The sequence below is a fragment of the Rutidosis leptorrhynchoides genome, chromosome 1 (genome assembly GCF_046630445.1).
Source record: "Rutidosis leptorrhynchoides isolate AG116_Rl617_1_P2 chromosome 1, CSIRO_AGI_Rlap_v1, whole genome shotgun sequence".
NCBI classification, from domain to species: Eukaryota; Viridiplantae; Streptophyta; class Magnoliopsida; order Asterales; family Asteraceae; genus Rutidosis; species Rutidosis leptorrhynchoides.
The window spans coordinates 17,963,320-17,975,097 of NC_092333.1; the positions used below are offsets into that span (position 1 = coordinate 17,963,320).

The 11,778-nt window shown below is 34.1% G+C and overlaps 1 protein-coding gene across 1 annotated transcript; it reads left to right on the plus strand.

Moving 5' to 3' along the window:
- The first annotated feature begins 2,341 nt into the window (after window positions 1-2,341).
- Window positions 2,342-2,911, plus strand: LOC139843547 (uncharacterized). Its single transcript, XM_071833681.1, has one exon. It carries the CDS (start codon window positions 2,342-2,344, stop codon window positions 2,909-2,911), a length of 570 nt encoding a protein of 189 aa, XP_071689782.1.
- Window positions 2,912-11,778: the final 8,867 nt, after the last annotated feature.

The window sequence follows — 11,778 nt, forward strand, 5'->3', positions numbered from 1 at the left end:
AACTAGATGACTTAACAATTCAATTCTCACGACTATCATGGATAACCATCAAAGGTATGCCAATCTCCTGCTGGAATGAAAAAAAACTTTAAAAATGTAGCGGGCTGGTTTGGAAAGGTCTACGATTGTTTTAATTGCAAGATTGATGGTAACCAAAGCCTTATTTCCGGTAAAGTCCTAATCAAGCTCTGGGGTCATAAACTCATTAACACCATCGTTGAGGCTAAAGTAGGTGAAAGAGTTTTTTACCTTCAAATCATTGAAGAGGCAAATAGCTTTATGGAAATTGATATGGAAGAAGAAGATGATAAGGTGTCCTCTGATCAGTCAGATATCAATAGCAACTCAGACAATCAATCGGATTTCGACCAATCGGAATCTGGAAAAGATGAAGATCAAGCCTCACCGGATTTTGAACTTGCCGAAAAATTCAGTGCTCATCAAAAATCGTACACGTCAGCAACCGTGCCCAGCATTAATGATGACCTTGGGAACACGGATCTCGGCAATCAGAGCAATAAATGGGGTAACGAGTGTAATGATGGTGAAACCTTTGGGAACACATAAAAAGATTGCAATATTGATAACCCTAACGGTACTCATGATACATATTCCAGTGATTCATCTCCCGATGATTCAAACTCCACACCTAACCAAATCTATTCCCTACCCGACCCACCTGCTCCAGATCACCCAACTGTAAATATTATCGTACATGTTTCAACCCCACCCTTAAGCCCAATATTTAATGTAGTACCCCCTCCTAGCCCAATTAACACAATAGTCCATGACTCACCAATCACCCTCAATAAAACAAAAGAACCCTGTGATCCAATAATCCCAACCTCATTTGACCCTAATAAGGAACCCACCTCCAATATTAGCCCAACTCAGATAGATCAAAGCAAGCCAATTCCCACCGTTAACCTCACCAACACAGATGAATTGAGGGATACACCCTCTGAACCTTCCTCAAGCGATAATGAAACAATTCATCTGGGTCTTTCAAATCCTTGTTTCAACAAGCTTTTCGATCCTATCTTATCTCCTACATATGCTTCATCCAATTCGCCTAAACCTATACCAAAACCTTCCTCATTCAGATTCAAATCAAAAAGCAAGTTGGATATGAAGAAACAGAAACAAATCGGTTCCAAAGAATCCCTGGTTCAAAAAAGTCTAACAAATGAAATTCAGAATAAAAAAAGGAAGCACACACATGGCTCGCAAAGCTCTGCGGATATTCTATGGGCGAACATTCGAAATTGGAATTCTTCATCAAAAATCCAGAACGCCAAAGCACAGGCTCGTTCAAAACCGGCCAATAAAATAAAGAAATTCTCAAAATGCAAGTCCAGTTCAGGCAATAGCTACAGCAACGGGTCACAAACCGTGTCAAGCAAATCCCTTGATTGTGATTACGTTGGAGCTAAGCTGGGACTTTCCAGAGTCGAACCCTTGTAAGTTTTTCCTTTATATTCGAGTTTCTTTGTATTATTTCTAATGAAGATAATGTCTCTAAATATTAGAGGTTTAGGTATTGACGACAAAATTAAAACAAATTGGTTTAAAAAACTTTGCTTACGCGAAAACCCTAACATAATAGCTTTACAGGAGACCAAAAGTCTAAAATTCCCTGAATCATGGTTTAACAAAATTTGGGACAATACAAACTTTAAATTTGCTGTTAAAAATTCTAAGGGACAGTCGGGAGGTATTGTACTGGTTTGGGATACTCGCTTTTTTTGTACTAACCATGTGCTCGAGCGTGAATCCTTTATTGCGATAAAAGGAAATTGGCTAGCTGCAGGTACCAAACTCATCATTATAAATGTCTACGGGCCTCAATCCGATGAAGCTAAAAGTAAAATGTGGAGTGACCTTTTCGAGGTAATGAACTATGATGAGGCTATGCGGATCATTCTTGGTGACTTTAATGAAGTAAGATTTGCAAGTGAAAGGAAAAATACAAAATTCGTGGAAAAAAGAGCGGCTATGTTTAATAATTTCATTAAAGACAATGAACTCCTAGAGGTGCCTTTGGGTGGTCGACTTTATACTAGAATCAGTGACAATGGACGCAAGTTTAGCAAGATTGATCGAATCTTAATTTCTAGTAACGTTCTACAACAGTGGCCAAATCTGTCCGCCACCATTCTTGATAAAAAAACATTCGGACCATTGCCCATTAATTCTAAAAGATGGGTTAACAGATTTCGGTCCAAAACCCATTAAAGTGTTTGACGAATGGATAAAGCATAAAGACGCACTCGACATCATTAAAAAGGCTTGGGATACTAGTGTCAAAAGCACGAAACCAGACTGCATCTTCCATGATAAAATGAAAAATGTAAAGTTAGAACTTCGGAAATGGTACTCCACATCCCATTGTAAACTCCAATTTGAGATTGATGAACTTTCTAAAACTGTTACCGAATGGGAAATCAAGGCAGAAAGCAGCAACCTTGATGAAACTCAAAGGTTACAGTGGATGGAAGATCGTGAAAGCCTGATTCAAAAAGAAAAAAACCAAATGGAAATGTTGAAACAAAAATCACGCTACAAATGGGCATTTGAAGGTGATGAAAACTGCAAATTTTTCCATTCGGTGATTCGGCGTAGGCAACATAAAAATAATATTCACGGCATCAACATAGCCGGAATTTGGTCTACCAACCCAACTGAGATCAAAAGAGGAGCACATAATCACTTCAAGTCATTATTCAAAACACCATTAGGCAAGAAGTTTAAATTGAAGAATTGGTCAGGTCCTTGTCTCGACATATCGAAAGCTGAACTGTTAGAAGCCAGGTTCACTGAAATAGAAACTTTAGATGCGATTAAATCTTGCGGGCCAAACAAAGCACCCAGACCCGATGGCTTCAACATGCTCTTCTACACCAAATTTTGAGAGATCATCAAAGATGATCTCATGAGTGCTCTAAACTGGTTCTGGGAGTCAGGTATCATTTCTAATGGTTGTAATGCTTCTTTTATTACTTTAATCCCCAAAGTCAATGACCCCCTTAATTTCGCCAACTACCGACCCATTAGTCTAATCGGGAGCTACTATAAAATTCTTTCTAAAATCTTAGCAAACCGGATCAGGAAAATCATTCCACTTTTAATTGGCAACGAACAAAGCGCCTTCATCAAAGATAGGAATATCCTTGATGGAATTCTCATCGCACTCGAAACAGTAGATGAACTCAAAGCCAAAAAAGAAAAAAGTTTTATTTATAAAGTTGATTTTGAAAAGGCCTTTGATTGTTTAGATTGGGAATTCTTATCGGATATTATGGGTCTTATGGGTTTTGGTTCTAAATGGATCAAATGGATCCTGTCTTGTTTAACATCCACCTCCATTTCCGTACTACTAAATGGTTCACCTTGTGAACAATTTTTTCCAAAAAGGGGTGTTAGACAAGGTGATCCTCTTTCACCGTTTATTTTCATTCTTGCAAGTGAGGGTTTAAATTATCTTTTAAATCTCGCCATCAAAGACAATGTGATAAAAGGTGTTGAAATTGGTACCGACAAAGTCATTGTATCTCACTTGCAATACGCGGATGACACAATCATTATTGGTAAGTGGAACAAATTAGAAGTTAGAAACACCCTAAAGATACTCAAATGTTTTGAAGAGCTCTCGGGCTTAAAAATAAATCTTAGCAAAAGTTGTGTCTATGGTATTTGTACATCAAAATCGGAATTAAATCATCTCGCAAAGTGGTTCGGATGTAAAGAAGGTAGCTTCCCATTCTCTTATCTTGGAATTCCAATTGGGGCTAACCTTAAACAAACCCATCAGTGGCTACCAATTTTCGATAAATTCAAAAAAAGATTAGCCACTTGGAAGGCAAAAACAATTTCCTTTGGTGGTAGACTTACTTTAATCAAATCCGTACTTAGTAGTCTACCCTCTACTATTTTTCACTTTTCAAGGCCCCTCCCTGCGTCCTCAAGGAACTCGAAGGTATGCGACGTGATTTTTTTTGGGGAGGGTCTTCGGATGATCGAAAGATGGCATGGGTCAAATGGAAACAAATCTTATTACCTTACGATTCGGGTGGACTAAATGTCGGGTCTCTAAAATATAAAAACCTTGGTCTTTTAGTTAAATGGTGGTGGAATTTTCTCAACAATAAAACCAATTCACTTTGGGTAAGGGTCATTAAAAGTTTATATGGGAAAAATGGTGGGTTGGGTTGTATTGCATCTCTTCCCGTGTCTAACCTTAAAAGACTTTCCGGTAGAACCTGGTTCAATATCAGAAATGTCGAACACACCCTAAACAAATTAGGGTGTGACATCTCTAACGCTTTTGTTAAGGTTTTAGGTAACGGAGCAGCAACTTCCTTTTGGGATGATAAATGGTGCGATTCGGTGACACTTAAAGCAAAGTACCCGAAGCTTTTTCGATTGGAAAAAGAAAAGGATGCTTCTGTCGATTCCAGAATCTCGAAGATAGGTGTCGAGACGTTTTTTAATTGGGCCTGGATCAGCCCTCCAAAATGGTGAGCCGAGACTGAACTTATCAACATCGAAGACCAGCTCAAATTTTTTGCTTTTTCGTGGGATAAAGAGGATAAATGGACGTGGAAATTTAGCCCAAATAACTCTTACTCTGTTACTTCCCTGGTAAATCATTTAACTGAGCTTGAAACATCGATCCTCCCGAACCCGATTCCTACTCAGGTAAACAAATTGATTCCACAAAAAATAGGGATTTTCATATGGCGCGCTAAGCAAAATCGTCTCCCTGTTAGATCCGAACTTGATCATCGTGGCATTGACCTTCACTCCACGAGATGCCCTGTATGTGACGATTCTATCGAGACGCTTGACCACCTTATGTTTCATTGTAACAAAGCAAAAGACATTTGGAACCGCATTAGTAATTGGTGGAATATTAATGATTTAAATGTGTCGAATCTTTCAGAGTTAGCGGTGGCAAAAAACCAATATATTACAACATCAACAGGAGCTTCTATTTGGCAAGCTATTATTTGGATTACTGGTTTCCACATTTGGAAAAACCGGAACGACACTGTCTTTGGTAAATCCGTTTTGTGCTCCCCTAAAATTGTTTCGAACATTCAAGCTAATAGTTTCGAGTGGATTCACTGTCGTGGTAATAATCTCAATCTAAACTGGTTGCAATGGATTGCCAATCCAAGAATTTTCGATGCAAATCCGACACCAAAAGTGGGGATTGGCTAATTCAGGTTTTTTTATCCCTTTGCCTGGCTCTAAGTCTTAGTTGTGATTAAATGAGTTGATTCGAGTTGCTTTGTCGCTGAAGTTGCCAGCACTGTGACTTGTTTTCTTCTCAGCTTGTTTTTTCAAGTGACCATCGCAACTTTGATTGTGAAATAGGCTAAAGGGTTTTTCCTTATATTCTTAGCATGCCCCCTTATTTTCCTGCTGTTCGTGTCCATCGTTCTGTATATCAGCTAGATCGTGTTTTGTTGTTTTGATGTAATTTGTAATTAGTTTGTATCTATCTGTTGTATCAGCTCTCTTGTAACTCCTTTTTCTTAATAAAATTGCTTGATCTTTCAAAAAAAAAAAAAAGAATCAATTTACAAAACACGAATTGACTAAAACATTACAAGTAAAAACTCGAATAAACATATATGGAATGTAGCTATACAAGAAGGGTTGGTTAAAGATGAATTTGGAGGAAAAATTCATCTTCTCTCTTTTACTACAAGGAGAGGGGACAACTTGTACAAGACAAACTGGAATATAGCCGAGATACAGTGCTGAAATCGACAACGACAAAGTATTCAACCATACACCACTTAACTCGAGCCAAGTAGGAATCGAGAGAGTCCGGCATAAAAAAAAACTGCACTTAACCAATTCCTTCTTTTGTGGGGTTGGCATCGAAACTTCTCGGGTTGGTAATCTATATTAGCCAATCTAGATTTCCTTTCTTCCAACGACAATTAATCCATTCAAAACTTTTTGCTTGAATATTCGACACAATCTTTGAAGAGCTAAGATTATTGTTCCCGAATACACAATCGTTTCGATGGAGCCAAATACAATAGCTTGTGATCCAAACTACCACTTGTCAAATAGTTGAGCCTAGAGTGGTGTTTAATCTATCCGTTTATTTTAACAAAGTGCTTATCTATTGATGACTCTCATATGTTTTATATTGGCTATAAAATAAGTCTGATGATCATCATGGATTACGTTTTACTGTTGTGTTTTATAAGAATGTTGAGATGATTTAATAAATGGTATACGGAGATAATGATGGAAAGGTGAGAACTGATTTTGACTTATTAGATCATTTTTAATGGTGATAGGAAAAAGTGGCGTGTTGAGGGATCAACTTTTTGATGGACGTGTTGTTAAACTGATAAATAATGAGATGTCGTATTAGGCGATGTGTCAAAATATAATTGAAAGTTGCGTGAAAAAATGATAAAACTATTTAAAACATATTAAACTAATATTAAAATACACATATAAATGTGGCATGCCTTATATTACTACCGTGCTAAGTTGAGCCCGCCAAGCTCCAAAGTGATTAAGCATGCCGCGTTAGTGGCATGCTACTAGTGTGTTTACGATTTTGAAGTTGGAGCACGCAACGTTAATAATCGTCTTAGAGTAGTTATTAGTACCTGATTTAATGTGATGTCTGACTTCTATTAATTATATTCTTTAGGTGTAAATCAAATATAAAAATCATTATTAATTTAAATAGTTAAATGTGTAGCTTAAATTTGTTTTTTTCTTATTGTGATTGTGAGAATGTTTTCACATGAATGTTCATATATGTGTGTGTGAATGGAAAGTGATACAGAATATTTTCTTCACGTTTTTTTATAATACCACTACACATAAGCATAAATGAGTTTTACGACATAACTTGTTATTGCATATTAGTAAAACAAAGAACATTATAAGATCATTCCCAATCATGACCCCCTTCCTTTTCATGACAGACTGTTACATCAACTTTCTCTTCATTTTCTCTCATCATTTTCCCATAACAAAACACGTTCAATCATGACATCATTCCTCTCTATTATTATTATTATTATTATTGTTATTATTATTATTATTATTAGCTTAATGCTCGCGAATTCGCGAGGCTACTTTATAGGACTAAGCAAGCATTAGTTAGAAAAAATACTTAATGTGAAATATTATATTATTTGCGTAGTTTTCAGTAACGGAGACAATTATAGAATATTGCTATATAGTTGTTGAGCAAAAGATAACAAATAAACTCATAAATGCAAGTCTAATTCTTAAACTTAGGTCTTGTTTCCCATCGATTATTTCACGCTTTCAATCTCTTGACGTGTTGATGTAAAGATAGCGACATTTGATGATTTGAAATTCCTTCCTCACTCGAAGTCTCAATTTATATCCATATTGATGCTACGTATAACTATACCAAAGATCCATACTTATTTCCATATTGATTAATGTAAAAGCTAAGACACACTATATCACAAATTTTATTTATATTTAGAATTGTTAATAACATAAAAAAAAAACGAAAGAAATAATCCATATCACATGAACCCAAACCCTAAATTTGTGTTAATCCATAAAAGAATTAATCCATAGGTTTGTGTTGCTAGTGTCAATCTTGGGGAAAAGAAGCTAGGGTTTTATTTTCTCAAGTATCGTAAATTAAACCTAAACCCTAAAATCTAAACCCTAGAATTTAAATCCTAAACCCTAACCTAAACACTAAACCCTAAATTTAGACCCTGAACCTCTAAACTCAAAACCCTAAACACTAAACCTAAACTCTAAAAACTCTTAACCCTAACCTTAAACCCTAAGCCCTAAATTCTAAACCCTAAACCCTAAATCTAAACCCAAAACCTAACATCTAAACCCAAAAAACTAAACCTAAAACCCTAAATCTAAACCCAAAACCTAACATCTAAACCCTTAAAACTAAACCCAAAAACCTAAATCTGAACCTTAAGCCCTAAATCTAAATAATAAAACCTAAATCTAAACCCCAAACTCAAAACCCTAAACGCTAAACCTAAACTCTAAACCCTAAACCCTAAAAACTCTGAACCCTAACCTTAAACCCTAAGCCCTAAAATATAAACCCTAGAATCTAAACCCTAAACCTTAAACCTTAAATCTAAACTCAAAACCTAACATCTAAACCCTAAAAACTAAACCCAAAATCCTAAATTTGAACCTAAAACCTAACAACTAAACCCTAAAAACTAAACCCAGAACCGTAAAACTGAACTCTAAATCCTAACATAAACCCTTAACCATAAATCTAAACATAAAACTCTAAACCCTAAATCTAAACCCACAACCCTAAACACTAAACCTAAACTATAAACCCTAAAAACTACTCTGAATCCTAACCCTAAACCCTAAGTCCTAAAATATAAACCCAAGATTATACGACTTTGATAATAACATAACTTTTATCATTTTAAAATACTATTCTTTGCATGAGATTGATTTTTCTTTGGGTCAACCGAACCCGTACCAAAAATGATACATTTTGACCAAAAGTGACAAGTTGGTTGTTACCCAAAGCATTTGACGTTTGACCCACCTCATTTTGTCATATATGGCACGGGACACAGTAAAGTGACAACATTACATATATGTGAAAAAACAAAAGAATTATCCATCAATCAAACCTCATAGAACATTAAATACTGTTCATCTTACTTGGTCAATCAAATCAGGATTAGTCAAACCCCGACCTTTTCTTCTGTATGCTTCACATAGAACATTAAGACCCGCGAATTCGTGGGATTATGAAAGAATATTTTTAGTAATGAAGTATACATTCGAGATACACATTTACTCATATTGATCCGATAAATTGAACTTCAAAATCTTAATTAGGAACCATAACTTATAATCCAAAAAGAGTGAATAATAACGTTGTAAACCTCATTTACAGTAATCCAGAAAAGAATTGGTGTTAGTCAACAGGTTTTACAATCATACTATGTAGTAAAAAACAAACAAATTCGTGTATAATTTGTTATGTAGACAAACTTTAGATACTCTTTAACCAGCACACAGTAATATTAGTCTATTTTTTACCCATTACCCAACTCATTTGAGTTGCCAAGTATAAAACTAAATATAAGTAGTTATAGACAATTATCTACATAACATATGCCCCATTCGAATGAAGTATTACCTGCTCATAACAATTCACCAACCATTGGGGACATTTGAATAGATACCCTTTCGCAGAACCTTTAAGATAGAAGAAGGATCTTAAATTGATGCCGATTTAAAAACATATGAAAACACCATCTCAAACATATCACCGTAGTCGGTGAGAAGAAAATGTCACCTGCAATGATATACAAAGGTACAAAATCTCTAATTATTGAAACACAATTATAATATTGTTGGTATAGTGGTTATGAAGTGGGACAAACAAATCAAATAATGTTCAACATCTAATTCATATAGGATGAACAGATAAGCCAATCTCTGAAAATAATGCCTACCAAAAACAATGGTAAGTAGCACATAGTAAGTCCAATGTAATTACATATATAATACAATTGATGGCAACATATAAGATCAGTTAATTGGAACAATTAAAATTACAAAATAGAACAGTCAATACTTCCCGATGTTGTTTAATGGACAAGCTCCCTCATGATGACACTGAAACGAATATAGTTTACCACAGCCTTCTCCATAGCTGAAAAATTGAAATTGATATTCTGGTATAATCGATTAGGGATTTGGGAAACTTTATTCGTAATGAACATGTAGAAATCGATATGTACCTGTAAGAATCGATATGAATTACTTCGTCGACGAAAGATCGATATGGATTACCCCTTTAATTCAATTGATCATATTAGATTCATCCTTAAGCCGAAAGGAAAATAACAATGAGACCATTAACTTACCTGCGCAAAATAAAGATAAAAAAAAACTCCACCAAGCAAGATGTACATAATTGAAGTCAGTTAAATAATCTGCAAAGATGAATACTTTACCTCATAGTGATCATTAGATTCAAAAGATTATTGACCAATTTAAAAGGGTGCAGATGAAAGGTACCAACTCTCTTCTGGCTTGTAAATCGACTTTTTTCATCCGCACCCTTTGGTTACATGGTTTTTCTACAACTACAAATGTAAAGTTAAAATCATTCAAGTAATAGAATTTAACAGTAAATAATCATCTTTTTGAAGCTCTAACAATCATTAAAATTAAAGGTATTATTTTATGGCTGATGGTTGTTTTGTTAGCTTAATATTCTAGATAATATATATATATAAATATGTGTATAATAAAAATTCGTATAACCCGTATTAATCATCCTAGATCCATATTTTCGTGGCGACTAAGAAATTTTTTAGGGTTTTAATTTTTTGTTATAAGGCCTGTAATAGAGCTATGGTTTTCAGAGACGGTGTATTGTGTAGAACAAAGTGGATCCCTAATTTTGAAACCCCTAGAAATTTGGCCGCCCCTTTTATTAATTTAATGAATGGCTAAGATTAGTTTTGCTATCTAAAATGATCTATTTTAGCTTTTGTTATTATATATAGAATAGATTATTATTATTATTATTATTATTATTATTATTATTATTATTATTATTATTATTATTATTATTATTATTATTATTATTATTATTATTATTATTATTATTATTCGTTTCTTTTTTTCAAATGAAGTTTTTACCCGTAACGTGCAAATTTTCTTTACTCGTTTAATTCATGCCTATACGTTTCATTTTTCATTCATTTAGTTATTATTCATGTTATCATGTATTCATGTCAATTAGCGTGGGTTTAGGATTGTGTTTTTAAAATAGATTTTACGTTTTTAAAATGACATTTTGAAGAAGGATGTCTCAACAACCTGCTTTTGCCAAGTGCATCTTTTCTCACTCAAAACGTGTATAATAATTTTCTCATCAAAAACTTTTTTTTATATTTGATCTTATACAATATGGTGACAAAATTTTAAAATCAACCGTTAGAAGTGAAAAATAAAAAATCGTTCACTGGTTTTCCTCATATTTGGCTCATTAATTTGTGGTTTGTTAAAGTAACCAAGTCTTCAGATCCAAGAAGTCAAACAATAGTACAAGTCAAACTTTAGTACATTTTCATTTTAAATAAATCATCTCTTATTTAATCGACTTAAATATCATAATTACTTCACAATTAAAACATATGTGCAAATTGCCACTCCTTATCACAGACTCAAACTTGTTTATTCCAATGCAATGTACAACATTTAATGGCTATATACAAACATATAATACTTCAAAGTCTCGACTTAGTGGTTTTGGTAATGGAAATTGTGACAACAAATTCAAAATAATGAAAAAAATTACAACAAGAGAGTGAAAATGGAATCCAAATTTAATGCAGATGTGCTGGCCATTAACCATATCCCATCCTTCTCTCTTTCTATTAGTTTTCAGTTACAATATAAGAATGACAGTTCACATGACAAATAGTAAAAATAAAATAAAATACATAATTAATAAAAATCATTATAAATTTTCAATTTATAACCTACAAGCTCTCCATTTTCCTTTTACCCTAGGCAAAGAATATTGCAAATTCTTTCTCTCTACCTACACAATATATTATATATATTCACTGAAATATATGTATTTACAGAATTTCTTTCATGGTCTTTTGTTTTCTTTCTTCTGTAGATGACAAATAAAAGCATCTTCTTAACCTATTTTTTTTGGTTATTTTATTGATTATATATAAATATATTCGGGGTCGAATCTTTATATGATAT

Bases quoted from the DNA above. Each gene is read 5' to 3' on its own strand.
- LOC139843547 (XM_071833681.1), top strand. From the start codon at position 2,342: ATGAAAAATGTAAAGTTAGAACTTCGGAAATGGTACTCCACATCCCAT.